The sequence below is a fragment of the Ornithorhynchus anatinus genome, chromosome 16, assembly GCF_004115215.2.
Source record: "Ornithorhynchus anatinus isolate Pmale09 chromosome 16, mOrnAna1.pri.v4, whole genome shotgun sequence".
Taxonomy (NCBI): Eukaryota; Metazoa; Chordata; class Mammalia; order Monotremata; family Ornithorhynchidae; genus Ornithorhynchus; species Ornithorhynchus anatinus.
The window spans coordinates 32,893,468-32,908,035 of record NC_041743.1 but is presented as its reverse complement, the minus strand read 5'-3'; the positions used below and the strand labels follow the sequence as shown (position 1 = coordinate 32,908,035).

The following is a 14,568-nucleotide window of genomic DNA, read 5'->3' as shown; positions in this document are numbered from 1 at the left end:
GAGTGAGGTGTCAGACAAGGCATGAGAACTGCCACCTAAGCTATCCTTTGCTCAGGGCTCTTCAAGAAAGGATCCCCCTTGCTATTAGATAACCAATTTTTTTAAGGTGTATGTTTAGCACTGACTATACATCAAACACTGTTCAAATAGCTGGGTTAGGTACAGGTTGCTTAGGTTGGACACAGTCCTGGTCCCTTATGGGGCACACAGTCTAAGTAGGAGGGAGAACAGGTATTGAATCCCCATTTTACAGTTGAGGAGACAGGCACAGAGAAATCAAGTGACTTGCCCAAGGTCACACAGCAAGCAATTGCACAACTGGAATTAGACCCCAAGTCCTCTGACTCCAAGGCCCCTGCTCTTTCCATTAGGCCTCCCTGCTTACCAGCTATTGACACCTGACCCCAGGCCTAAATTGTAATTCTTAAAATTAGTCCAAACCAAATTCTAACCCTCACCTCTCCCTCTGACTTATCCCGTTCGCTGGGCCTACCTTCATCCCTGCCCAAATGAGATATTTTTTTCTATAATGTGAGTAGTCATTTGATTTCAAGCATTGTAATCATCATTGACTGGGGCTTGATTTTAACAATCTTGATTTTAACAATTTAACATTTTAACAATGTTGCTTCCCCAAGAAGATACAGTAAGCACATGCAATCCTAGATCATTTTTTAATGCAACATAATATCTACAATGGTTGTGTTCATTACTTCCCTCCAGGGAATAAGCAACATTGCTCCTTTTAGAGACTTAGCTACCATAATTACAAAGCATTTTCCAGAGTGTCTGTGGATTTCTTTCCTGCAAGGTTTCTTTTTGGCTATACTGTATTGAATAATAGTATTTTGCAAGTTACACCATAGCATTTTTAGAATATCGACTGGCAGTTTCACAGAAGGGCAAGATCTCTCACAGAGGTGCTTAACAGTAGAATTCTTTAAGGTGATTTCTGTTCAGAGTTGATGGATTCCGCCCTTATTACCCCTTCAGTAAATATTTGAGTCAATTTGGAAGGGTGTGGCGGGCCACAAGGCCAATGTTCTGAAGAAATCAATGTCTTCGAAAGCTCCCTCTCTGACTCTTTGTGAGAAATACAGAAGCAGCGTGGCTCAGTGGAAAGAGCTCGGGCTTGGGAGTCAGAGGTCATGGGATCTAATCCTGGCTCCGCCACTTGTCAGCTGTGTGACTTTGGGCAAGTCACTTAACTTCTCTGTTGCTCAGTTACCTCATCTGAGAAATGGGGATTAAGACTGTGAGCCTCATGTGGGACAACCTGATAACCTTGTATCCCCCCATTGCTTAGAACAGTGCTTGGCATATAGCTTAAGAAATGCCATCATTATTATAATTATCAAATGCAGTTGGTGGAGGGGGAAAAAACAGACAGACCCCAGCTCCAAGGCATGCAAAATTCTTACTGTTTTTGCTGCCATCCTTTAAACTATTATGATTTCTCCATATCAGTAAACTCGATGATGACTATTAAGTTTCTCATAAGTGGGAATTAAATACCAGTTCTTTCTCCCCCGTAGTTTGTGGGCCCCATGTGGGACAGAGACTATGTTTGTCTTATATCTACCTTAGCACTTAGCACAGTGATTGGCTTAACAAATACCACCCGCTCATTAATATATCTTGCAGAATGCCATGGGTGGTACTTTGGTCAGAAATCTTCACCACTTGTGGCATAACCCCTGCAGGCATTCCCCTATTTGCAGGCCTGGGAGAAGAATTTATATATTCTAGTTTCATTTCTTTAATGGTATTTAAGTGCTTACTGTGTGTCAAGTTTATCAGATTGGATACAGTCCCTGTCCCTCATAGGGCTTATAGTTGGAGGATAGATGATCTAAGCTCCATTTTACAGATGAGTTGCCCGAGGGACAGATAAGTGAAGTAACTTTTCCAAGATCACATAGCAAGCAATTGACAGATCTGGGATTCGAAAACAGGCCTTCTGACTCCCGGGCATATGCTCTTTGCATGAGGCCATGCTGCTTCTTAAGAACTTCACCTTTTCCCCTGGACTAATATCAGGACTAAAGAACAGAATGAGGAAAATTTAGATAAATTAAGAAGTTCTTGAGGGGACAGCTGGGAATGACTTGAATGCTTGGAATCAGGGGGATACTTCTGGGAAGGACTCAAGTAAGCAGGTATTAGAGTACTAATTTAGGTGATTGTGAACTCTAACTTTGATAGTCTGAAAAAAGAACTGAGTTAGCTGTTCGTTATGGATAGGGGAAGTATCATTTCCTTTAAAAAATTGTAGACTCCAGTAATGGGGAAAAAAGAAAGTTAGAGGCAGCAGGCACATACTTATTATTCAGCAAATTTTGCAATGAAAGTTAGCAAGAAAAATAATTTCAACCTTTGGTTTCAATACATTGTTTAGATATTAATGGCTATGTCACAGAGTGTTGATAGAAAAAAATGCCAAAATCCCACTCGGTCTGTTTTTGTATCCCTCTTGATTTTTGGAAGAAATTGATTTCACTTTGCCCAAGTAACCATTCCAATAATTATCCAATCCGCGGGTAACTACCTAGTAGTTAAGTGTTCTGATGAATTACACTTGGCATCACGTGCTAACTCAGAGATGCCATTTTATGTAATTTGTCCTCACTTTAGCTTTCCCACCAGCTCATTGCCCTTATGTTGTAGGGCAGTTGAATGGCCATTTTTCAACAGTGGCTCCATTAATGTAGAAAGGGCTTAGATTGACAATACTGTGGGGTGAGATTCCCCCCTACCACATTCATTCCCAGCACTGAACAAACTACGCAGTAGGAGGGGAGACTCGCTTTTCTACACTCCTGTGCTGTATCCATAATGCTCTTTGTTGACATAATATACACCTGGGGTTTTAAAACCATAGTCACAGCTCACCAGTTCTTAGTTCTAGTGAGGCTATTTCTCTCCCTCCCCTGTGCACCTTTTCCAAGTCATGACAAACATGAATTCTGGGAGATAGTGTTAAGAAGTGTCATAATGAATGTGCAGCTATCTTGGGAAGGGAGCTTAAGGGCACTTAAAAGAAAGGGAAGCAAAGTCTTCTTTGTTTCACTTTTACCCTTTATTAAATCTCACTCCATAAGCATCTTATCCACTCCTTTTGTATCCTACCCTCTCCCTCTTGCTGTCATGCCTGGTTTCTGTCTTCCTATTCCCTTTCCCCACTTTAGAGCTATAGCCCTGAGTCAGCCCTTATGTGCCGGCAGGCTAAAAGAATTGAATAACCATCTTCAAAACCATTTAGACATGAATTTCCTTTTTGGGAAATGAATAGGTGTTGGCAGAAGAGAGCTCTTGCCTTTAAATTTGAGAAAACATTAACTTCTTCCTATCATTTTTCATTGTGACTTCCTTCTGTTTTCGCTTCTCTCCTTTCTATTCTTCCTAGTAGCTAGCTCTTTTTCTCTCCTCCTCCTAATATCTCCCATGAACACCTCCCTTTAGCCAAATCACCATTTGTGTCAGTATCCAAGTTCTCCTTTTTCACTAATCTTCTTTATTGGTACCTGTCTTTTTCTATTAGACTCTGCTTTCTGTGTTTCAACTTTTGATCCAATTCCCCCATAGTCAATGACCTCCTTTTATGGCAATCTCATCTACTCCCTAATAAAAAGTGATCACCAGGTTATACCTAACATTTGCTTATCTTCAGAACTGGGACCTAATTCTCTCAGATTTTGTTCACACCCTCAAATTCCAGCCTCAGAAGAAAGGTTTGGGTTGATTTCTGGTCAGCCCATTATGGCTTAATCGATCAAGCCACCCAGCTAAGCCTCGACAGGGTGCTTTTCCTCATGAATTTGCATTTGGCTATAAAGAAAGCTACAGTTCGGGTGCCTTTCCCAGGCAACATGAAGCCAAACTAGAAAAGAGTCATCAGCAAAAGGTGTTAGAGCAGAGAGGAGTGGTAAGTGCCTAGCGTGGACATCAAATCCTGTCATTCAGCCGGAGCAAACTGAAATGAAATGAAACAATCGACTTACTGTGATGTGTCAGATCAAACAGTCTGAGCCCCCTTTGAGCCTCTTCATTGTTTTACTGCCCACCAAGGCATACCAAGGGAGAACATTTCCTTACTGTCCATTTTAACCAAGAGCTCCATGTTAAGGAGCTCTTTCTATTTGGAAACTGACAGACCCGTGACCTATTTCCGGATCTGACCTGAACAACTCTTGATGGTCATTGGGTGGTTGTCAGATGCTGGCTGCTGAATTTTGACCTGTGACCTAGAAATCAAAAGCTTAGCTATCCTGTGAGCAACTCGGGGTCCTCCAATCTCCTGAGCAGGAGAATTGATTTTAGTAAATTAACAGGCGAAGGGGTCCTGATCAAAGAGAAAACTCTCACCCATATGCCCAGTAAAAATGAGGAGAACTACTTGAAAGCCACACATGATGAAACAGAGCTCTAAATAATTTCTTACAAGGTCATTTGGTCAATTTATACTGCATTTGTAAGTTATTGTGTATTTTAAAAATTAATGAAAGATTTAATTATAGCGGGGTCGCTGGTGACCTTTTCCGAAATGACTTAATCATAAATCTGCAGGCGTTTCAGAATTGTTTTTCAGGTTTCTAATAATTTGCTCTCAAATTAATGTCATCCAGCCAGCGAGAGAAGCATAGCCTTGGTAAAAGGATTGGGTTGGGATTTGTGGTTTCCTAGCAATGGCTAATTCTGAGTCCAGAACGGAGGTGGCAGAGGAGATATTCTGTGACTCACCGGAATGAGCAGCAGGTTTAACTGTTTACTTTGAGGAATGAGAAATAAATCTGATGTGTCAATAGGAAGAAATTACCATTTGGTGGCCCAGCGTGGAGACTCACTCTCTTGCGCTTAGATACTAAAGCGACTGGAAAAATGGCCTCAAGGTCCTGTGTCCTAATTCTTCCCCATTTACAAAATCAGGGCCGTTGTCATAACTTCCGGAGCTACAGACTCACCCTGTGAGCCAGGCGTCAAACTGATCTCCACCAGTAGCGGAGAGTCTGCCAGAGCAACTTAGTTGACAAATTTGCTGAAACAGAAGATAATCCAAATCATTATTTTGAGGCCAAATGGAACAAGCCCTTTCTGGCACTAGTCATGGTGGCCCGCAGTGATGTATTTATGGTACCTGCTGTCTTAGTCCTCAACAAATCCCCAGTCTGAGCATAGCCAGCCAGAGACTCCGGAGACTACAGCCAACTGGAGACTTTATCTCCTAAGTGCTCCAGTGGGCCCTTCTGTTTCTCAGCAACCTCCTTTGAGAGCAGAGGGTGGTAGGGTTTATAGAACTGGAAGGTTTAGGGGCTATGGGATGGGACCACTGAGAAATGTGCCTGTACTATCATATTCAATTTGGAGAGTGACTTAAGTGACATAATTTAACCCCCCCCCCCCACCACCTTAAAATTCACTACTTTAGGCCTGCCTCTGGTTGGTCTGGGCAGGAGTACATCTCTGTTGACACCTATGGCTTGAAGGTCTATTTGGCCAGTAATTAAGAGTAACCAACTACCAGCTCTCCTCCAGAAAATTGGCAAAGAGAGTCAAGGCTCTTGGAGTCCCTAGACATGATTTGTAAAGCTCAGAATCCCTTCCGTAATAAGGTGCCTGGAGGAGAGTTACATGGGACTGGGCTTAGACCAGAACTCAGTGTGAAGGATACATTTCAAAGAGTGATTCTTTTCTTTTATGATCTTTATTAAGGGTTTACTATGTGCCAGGAACTATACTAAGTGCTGGGGTAGATACGAGCTAATCGAGTTGGGCATGGTCCATGTCCCACATGGGACTCACAGCTTTAATACTCACTTTACTGATGAGGTAACTGAGGCACAGAGTAGTTAAGTGACTTTCCCAAGCTCACCCACCCCACAAGTGGTGGAGCTGGGATTAGAACCCAGGACCCCTTACTCCCAGGCCCATTCTCTTTCCATTAGGCCATGCTTCTTCCTTGTGATTCTCAACTAGGAGCCTCTCCAGAGTCCCTTTTGATCCCAAATGTTGGGGATGCCTACAAAGTGCAGTCATAACAGACTGACATTATATTCAAGTCATGAGGGAGAAAACCACTGGAGTTAACCCAAGTAACTTGAAATCTGTACTTGGTTAAGCACATATGGGCATTGTTTACACTTGTTAATGTATGCCCCATTGAGGCAGATAAATTGTCTTCTGAGACTGAGTAGTGAGATACTGGCTTGATTTCACCCAGTCTGTAAGTATAGGCCTTGTACGGGCCCACGGAACAGGGAGAAGGGATCCCTGTCCAGGTTAAGCTGCTGCTTTAGCATCAGGATAGATGTGGAAGGAAAAGTGGGTTCTTGCCAGCCATTCATTGGCTATAGGACAAACTCCTGCCTGCTTCTGATGGGACAAGACCCACCTGGAGGTGGGTTTAAATGCAGAAGTTGCTCAGTCTATATTGTCTCATAGCTTTGGGTCCTCTTATAAATTGCAGCTCACACTCCCCACAGAAATGTTCTATGATTAATCCTCACTCACTCACTGACCTGGCAGCACAGTTGGTGATCTATTCCTCCCCCTTAACTTGTGAACATGTAAATACCATAATTATAAATCAACTTTGTCTTGTCTCCATTTGTAGGATATCTCCTTGAGGGCAGAAACTGTGAGAATTCTTTATTAAGCATCCCAAGAACCTACAGCACTGCTAGGCATCTAATGGTCCCACAGATTCTGTATTGGCTAGTCCATTGGAGAGGGGCATGAGCAGATTTTTCTAGCCTGCTTCAGTCATGGGCCCAGACAAAATTTTTGTAGTAAGATTGTAAGTTCTTTGCAGGCAGGGATCAGGTCTACTAAATATATTGCAGTATACTCTGCACACAGAAAGCACGTAGTAAATACTATTACTACTTCCCCAAGTACATAGTGCAGTTCTCAGCACATAGTAATCGCTCAATAAATGCCATGGAGTTACTGGTAGTGATCATGGTATTTTATTGAGCACCTACTGAGTGGAACACATTCTATTAAGCTCTTGGGGGTATACTCCGGAAACATCAAATACTCTCCCACCTTCCTTTGCCTTTGTTTTTCCCTCTTTGGAATTTGAGTTTCTGCCTCTTGAGTACAGAGGCCCGGAGGAACCTGGGGCCGAGCCCCATCCTGTTTCATCAGCCTCAGAGCCACGCTGAGCCCTGGTTAGGGGGTGCCCTAACACACTAACTGGCTTCATACAATGCTGAAACTGTTCCTAAAGCAGTGTGAGCTTTTTTAAAAGTACAGGGTGAGGACACTGTTCCCAGAGCAATAGCTGTTGTTTGCGAGGAGGCTAGTGGGATCTATTCAGAATGCCCATTTCACTTCTAAGGCCATTGTCCCAGCTGCTAACCGGTTTATCTGCTGAGTAGTCCAGCGATCTGAAGGCTTCTCTGAGTAGTGGATCCATTTTCATCTGCTGGAGGGAAAGCAGCAGCAAAGCAGCGTGGCCTAGGGGAAAGAGCACAGGTCTGGGAGACAGAAGACCTGGGTTCTAATCTTGGCTTCAGCATAGGCCTGCCGGGTGGTCATGGGCAAGTCACTTAAATGCTGTGTGCCTCAGCTTCTTCATCTGTAAAATGAGGTTTAAATACCTGTCCTCCCTTCTCATTCATTCGTTCAATCGTATTTATTGAGTGCTTACTGTGTGCAAAACACTGTATTAAGCACTTGGGAGAGTACAATACAACAAAGGCTGTGAACCCCTTGTAGGATAGGAAGTAGGTCTGATCTATATCTTACAGCTGCCCCAGCACTTGACACTTACTAAGTGCTGGAGAAATGCTAGTATTATTATTATCATTATTATTATTATAAAGGTGATGAACTCTAGGCAGCAGAGACAGGAGGATAGATGGGCGGAAAGGACCCAATTCTTATTCAATCTTGCCTTTTCTTAAAGATGACTTTTCTACCTGGTTTCTACAGACCAAACTTGGGAAAGCTTTCTAGGGATTTGAATTCTAGAATTTCCTTCCTCCCCGGCCCCCAACCTGATACAAAACCTTGTCTTCCTACCAATGTAAGCAGGAAAATTTCTAGTCACCAAAGGAATAGATGATAAGATTGAATCGATGTTTGAGAGGCTTAGAATTAAGTTTCCATGCCTTTGAGTCAGGTGACCCTAAGCTCTATTTTTTTGTGAAGAGGAAAACATCCATACAGTTCATACCCCTCTAATTACATTTAGTGTAGTATTGTTTCCATCTAAATTATAGCAATTATATACCAAGATCTTCTTTGAAATCATTTAATTAAAGAGTAGCTAACATGGTGTGCCATTGGAATGCTAATTTTTCCTTTTTATGGAACCTTGCTTTTTCCTAATTATCATTGCTCTATGAGGTTTTCTGGGTGTTTTGAGTGGTTCCTATAGGGCATTGTTCCAGAGATCTAATTCTGCTTGCTGCGGTCCCAAATTAGTTGGTGATGAGTAGTAGTAGTTGGGGTATTTGGAGTGCGAAGTACTGTACTTAGCACTTGGGTAAGTAAAATTCAGTCAAGTCATAAATGGGAAGCAGCATGGCCTAGTTGGATAAAGCACAGGCCTGGGTGTCAGAGGACCTGGGTTTTAATTCTCACTCAGCCACTTGCCTGCTGAAATGGTCTGAAAGGGTGGAATGATAAAGCACATCCTTGGTGGGCTAAAGGTCCAGTCTCCTGCTTCTGGAGAAGTCATGAACAAATGTGCAGCAATAAATCCTTTCAGATGATTTTTTAGAATGATGGATATGTAGAGACAAAGCTATTGAAAGCCAAACTCATTAGGGTGTGATCAGGTAGCTTGCCCTGGGGAGTTGGAATTTCCTGGGTGATGAGGGGAGGAGGAAATTGGGGAGCATTTGATAGGAGGAAACTATGTTGTTGTTTGTAGGTTGGGGTTTTTGAGAAGTGATCATTGCTAGATGTCGTCCTTGGGCTCTGGTTGGTTCCAACTAGACACGGTATAAGAAATGGTAAAAGATTCCTTAAAAGGAGATTCCCCTAAGAGATACTGCCTGAGAAGGAAAGATATTCTTGTGTTGAGCCCTCTCAGGTGCTTACTATAGTACTTAACCTTCAGTAGGAGTGCTCGCTGACTGATAAACAAAGGCTTAGGGTGACACGAAAATTCATTTCATATCTTGTCTTTGTTCCGTCTTTTGAGATATTTTGATAATCAGCTGATTTGCTGTAGAGGAACAATCATGGAGTCTAAGCAGCATAAGGGCAGGCAAGAATCATGCCCAGCCAACTTTTTTCATTGAGTGCCTAGTCCAGTCCCGTGTCCTGGTGGGAACTTACTGATATTATTCAATATTGGTAACAACTCTGTCCTTGACCTTTGGATCCCTTGGTACCTTTCCACCCCTGAGGATTGTCTTCAACTGGCTGAAGAGCTTTTTGGTCCAAAGGAAATAGAACTCTGTTTATTGGAAGCAGGCTCCCATAGTTTTATGAACATTTCCAGTGATCAGAACCTGTTAGGTTGCAACTGGTTGCCATCTATCAATTAGGCCTTCTTTACTTCCCTGCTGAACTCTAAACCTTGGCCAATCGGCACTTCTCATTACATACAACAGAAAGTCAGAGCACCTGCGTCTGTTCCTTGGACCTATTGCTTCCCTTTATTTTTTATCTCTTTCTTTATATTTGTTCAGCTTCTTTATTCTTGTTGCAGGCTGTTCTTAAGAAATTGAGAAACTTTTTTTTTTAAATGCCATCAGCTTCCGGATGCCTTCAACAGAAAACGAAGAACACAATTTCAATAAACAAAAGCCGGGAACCAGAAAGCTCCCCACTGCTAGTGAACTGGAACAAATAACAATCCCAAATGAAAGATTTGCATGCTAGTTGTATGATCTAATAATAATAATAATAATGATAATAATGGTATTTGTTAAGTCTTAACTATGTGCCAAGCACTGTTCTAAGCACTGGGGTAGATACATGGTAATCCGCTTGTCCCACATGGGGCTCACAGTCTTAATCCCCATTTTACAGATGAGGTAACTGAGGTACAGAGAAGCCCAAGGTCACACAGCAGATAAGTGGCATAGCCAGGATTAGAACCCACATCCTTATTCTGATCTGGCAGTAGGCCATGGCTTCACTCTGGTCTGCAAAGAGCAGTTTCTTAGACTGTGAACCCCATGTGGGACCTGATTATGTTGTATCTACCCTAGTGCTTAGTACAGTACTGAACAGATAGTAAGTGCTTAACAAAAAGCACAGTTATCATAATTACTCTCTTTTGGTGGGGGTGGGAGGGAGGAGTTCTTTCAGGAGATTAATCAGCTGTTCTGGAGTTCCAGACACAGTGGTGTGAATAGCTGGGTTGATACCGAGCACAGTAGAATGATGCTCCAGGCACATGATCCTTACTAATTCACTCCCAAGAAGGGGTCCTGGAAATAATCTTGCGGAAAAACATTCAGGCTTGGGCTGGGAAAGACAGACAAATTGTCAGTGAAGCACATTTCTGAGTGCTGCAGTTTAAAGGATATGGAAGCCCCAGGCTATGTTTTGTATTACTTGGGTCTAGAATTTAAGGGGCTTAAGCCATGGAATCTGGACATGAATCTTCAAAATGAGCCCCATCTTCTAGAGCTTCAGGACAGGGGGAAATCTGACTCCTCCCAAAAGCTCCCAAACTTCTGTCAGTGACCAGCTTGTCAACTCACCTTTGAGCCTTTCCCCATTAGCAGTCAAGAGAATGAATTGAGTATCTCAAGTCATTTTTATCAAATGTCCAGGAAATACCATTGATTGATTCCACCTATGGTCTTTATTGTACTGGAGATGCATTAAGTTAACTTGTGATTTACTGTTTCATGGGGCCAAAACCAGATGGCACAACAGTTGTCAAGTGAAATTCACTGAACCAAGGATACCACCAAAGAAGTAAACTCCTTTATTCCTCTCTTCCAGGATCTTTTGGAAATCATGTGTAGGAGAGCTCTGCAGACAGAAATGCAAGAGATATGTGTGTGTTGCCTGACCTTGAAACTGTCTTTAAGTTGAGATAGTCCAACTCTTTCCCTGGGGTCTTTTCGACCTCAGCCATGGATCTCTGCAGGCCACTTGTTTCTATTCAGTTTTTGAGATCAGCACAGTACACCAGCTATATTAGGTCGTTTCATATTTTACAGATGATATCCCAGTTCTTTCACTCTTCTCTGGTTGCTAACAAAGTGTACCATGGAATTATCTGGTCTCTGGAGTCACTAAAGTAATAATAATAACAATTATGGTATTTGTTAAGCTCTTACTATGTGCCAGGCACAGCTTTAAGCACTGGGGTAGATTCATGATAGGCAGGTTGTCCCATGTGGGGCTCACAGTCTTAATCCCTCTTTTAGAGATGAAGTAACTGAGGCACAGAGAAGTAAAGCAGCTTGCCCAAAGTCACAGCAGACAAAGTAACTTTAAGCAGTAAACAAGGAAAGGAGGAGTCTATTCAGTGATATGATTGGGTTTTGTTGAAATGGATGCCATTCAATTGGGCAACCAACTGGTTGTCATCTGGTGTGATTAGCTTTCCCTTAAATCACCCTGATAGATCTATTGAAAATAACTGGAGAAGAGAGTAGAGAAGTTCAGGCTCTCTCCATTTTTTTCTGAGAAGGATCAATCACTCACATATTTATAGGTGCTCTCACTTCTAGGCCTTGGAAAGGTCAATATTGATTACCATAGTTACTCAGATAGTGCATTTCTTTTCTAACAGAGAAGCATGAATTTTTTTATCAGGCTGTCTTTCATATTTAAAGGGCAGAGAATGTCAATGTAGGACTGTGGGTGCAGGCTCCTATCTAAGCCCATTTACTGAACTTAAGGGGTAGCAATACAAAGTTATGTAGATTTTGACATCAGTGTCTTTAAAGGTAGGGTTCCCAACCTGTGCAGTCTCTGGAACAGGTGGATAAACAACAGAAGTCTGTCTTCCTCTTGTCTAGCTTTGCATTCAAAGGCTATTCTCTCTCACTACTCTTTTAATTCTTTTGTTTCAACATGAATGTTTTGATAATTGTGGCTCTCTCTCTTTTTCCTCCCCTCCCCCTTGCCCTTTCCCACCTCCCATACTTAGAGTTTTCGGCCACTTCAGCCTCCGTTCTGAATGGCAGCTGGTGAAAGTGGACTACAGAGCCATCTTTAGCCGGAGGTGCAACAAAGATGACTACCAGACCTGGCACCTACTCAATCAGGTACCACTAGATAGCTTTTAACCCCAACGTGTAGAAACGGTTTGGGCCCCCTGAAAGCTCGTGAAGGACCATCTGATGGATCCACAGCCTACCTAGCCAAATGGGAAGGAGGTGCTAGAGGCTCAGTCCAAACTTTTCAGAAGCCTTTCTTTGGACGAGGGTCAATCCTGCCTCTGAGATAAGAATGAAAGGACCATTTTTTTACTCTGGTTGGTTCAGTTTGCCAAAAGTCCCAAGGCCTATCTAGGCTCCCGAACTCACTTTTTTCAGCCCCATGTAATCATCTTAGCCAAAGTTATTTTCTCATTTAGTGCCTAAAATGCCTTGGGACCCAACTCAGAAATTCAATAAATATTCCTTACTACTCTTACAACTAGTACTACTAGTCCCTGAATTATGGTTCATATATTCCGGCCCACCCTCTTTACTCGTCAGTGTTCAGGATCCTTCACTCTAGGAGGATTCGGCCTGCTAGGGAACTTCTTCCTCCTGAGGATGTTGGCACAAGACACAAGTGGACCCAATTATGTTCTTTCCGAGGAATCTAGAGTTCAGTTTGCTAATTGGGCCAGTGAGATTGAGAGTAAAGCAACACTTCAGGGGTACCACATCAAAATCTGGTTTGCTTTTTCCCCTTCTTCATGGTTTCTAATTCTCTGTTACTCTGTCCTCCAAGGGGGAGCCTTGTGTAATGGGAGAGAGGAAGATATTCAAGAAACGCAAGCCCGGGGCCCAGTGTGCCCTGGGACGAGATTACTCGGGCACCATCGTCTCAGAGCCCTGTGTTTGTGCAGCCTGGGATTTTGAATGGTGAGTCACTTCGTTCCTTTCCTCTCTTACCTCAGGATGCATTCATTCCCCCCAAGAGATGGCGAAGCTACACAGTCCCTTGGGTGACTCTTCTTTCTGCATTTGAATTCATCCAGCTGTTCCCGATCTGGAGGGAATAGGTGAAGAGGATGATGGGGATGAAGGCATTTTTGGTGCAGATGATGGTGCAGCATGGAGGGAGGCAGAAGTAGAAGTGGGGGGGGACTCAGAGCAGCTGCTGCAGCTGTTGCTTCTCCTTGAGTGTGAATGTACTGGAAGGTGACAGGATAACAGGGCTGGAGTTGGAATATCCCTGGGTCCCTCTGGTGCAATGAGGGCTCAGGTTCCAGCCATTAATTCCCTTCCTTCAGCAAAAGGCTCTAGGCAAGCACATAACCTTGCCTGTAGGGAATACTGGGGAGACCTGAGCCAGCAGAAGAAATATTACCCCAATTCCCATCTGGGAGAAGCATACTCATCGTGATTTCATTGCCAATTAATTAATATTGCCAATTAATATTTCTTGGGCAACTAGTCCTGATTTTTTTTTTTTTTTGGTAAACCCTCTTGACTGGCACTTAATGTGAATTTAGTTTGCTTTTCCTCCTTGTTCTACTGAATTTCATTCAGAAGTCAAGGTCCCTGCCCTCTGGTAGTTGACATTCTATTTCACCAGCTTGGGTCTCCAAGGGGAATTCGTTTTCTGCCCAGGAAGCCTGAAAGCTAATAAGCTCTTTTGAATTCTGATCCTTGCCTCCAGTTCATAGGACAAGGAATGGACATTTGCATAGCACCTCCTGTTAAACCATTCTCCCGAGATTAATCCATTAGTTAAAGTTTAGGATTTGTTCAACTTTAAATTTTGTAAGAGGCACAAGAAAGGAGGACAGGAGGTTGAGAGGGCAAGGATATTCTCAAAACTGAAGCCAATTAGCACATCTGTTCCAAATTCCCATTTAGTTCTTTGCTCATAATCTAGCAGAACTAGGAGCCAATAAATTGGAAATTATTTCTCCTGTGGGTAGTGATGGTAATGATGGTATTTATCAAGGGCTTACTATGTGCTCAACACTGGAGATGATACAGAGAAATGAGCTCAGACACAGTCCCTGTCTCACACGAAGCTCACAGTCAAAGATGGAGAGAGAATGGCTATTTTATCCCCACTGTATAGATGAGGTGACCGAGGTGCAGAAAGCTGAAATAAACTGCCCGAGTTCCCCTAACCTTCCTCTTCCAACTCTCCCCAAATCCTCTGACTGCCCAAATGCATAGACCCCTCTCAGGCCAGCCAAGACATCGGTATGGTTTTATAACCTCGCCAATCTCACAGTGTGACCTGACCCCACAATCTGTCAGGATCTCACATTGTTTCCAACCCACTCCTTTAACATTTGGTGTCGATGTGGATGTGACAACTCCAATCACTCTTCTACTCCAAAGACTCCCCATTTGAATCCAGTTTGAGATCTGCAGGTTAGGTCAGGGTGACTGAAGGGTCTCTAAGCTCCCTGTGGTGGAATGTTTCTTGAGAAGGGTAGATAAGACTCCCCAGCCCTATTCT

The 14,568-nt window shown here is 43.0% G+C and overlaps 1 protein-coding gene across 1 annotated transcript in view; it reads left to right on the top strand.

Moving 5' to 3' along the window:
- SORCS3 (sortilin related VPS10 domain containing receptor 3) overlaps positions 1–14,568 on the top strand; it is a 400,591-nt gene that overhangs the window by 350,534 nt on the left and 35,489 nt on the right. The window contains exons 15-16 of the mRNA XM_029080272.1: positions 12,077–12,194; positions 12,871–13,004. Of these exons, the coding sequence (XP_028936105.1) occupies positions 12,077–12,194; positions 12,871–13,004 (252 nt within the window). The remainder of the gene's footprint in view (positions 1–12,076; positions 12,195–12,870; positions 13,005–14,568) is intronic.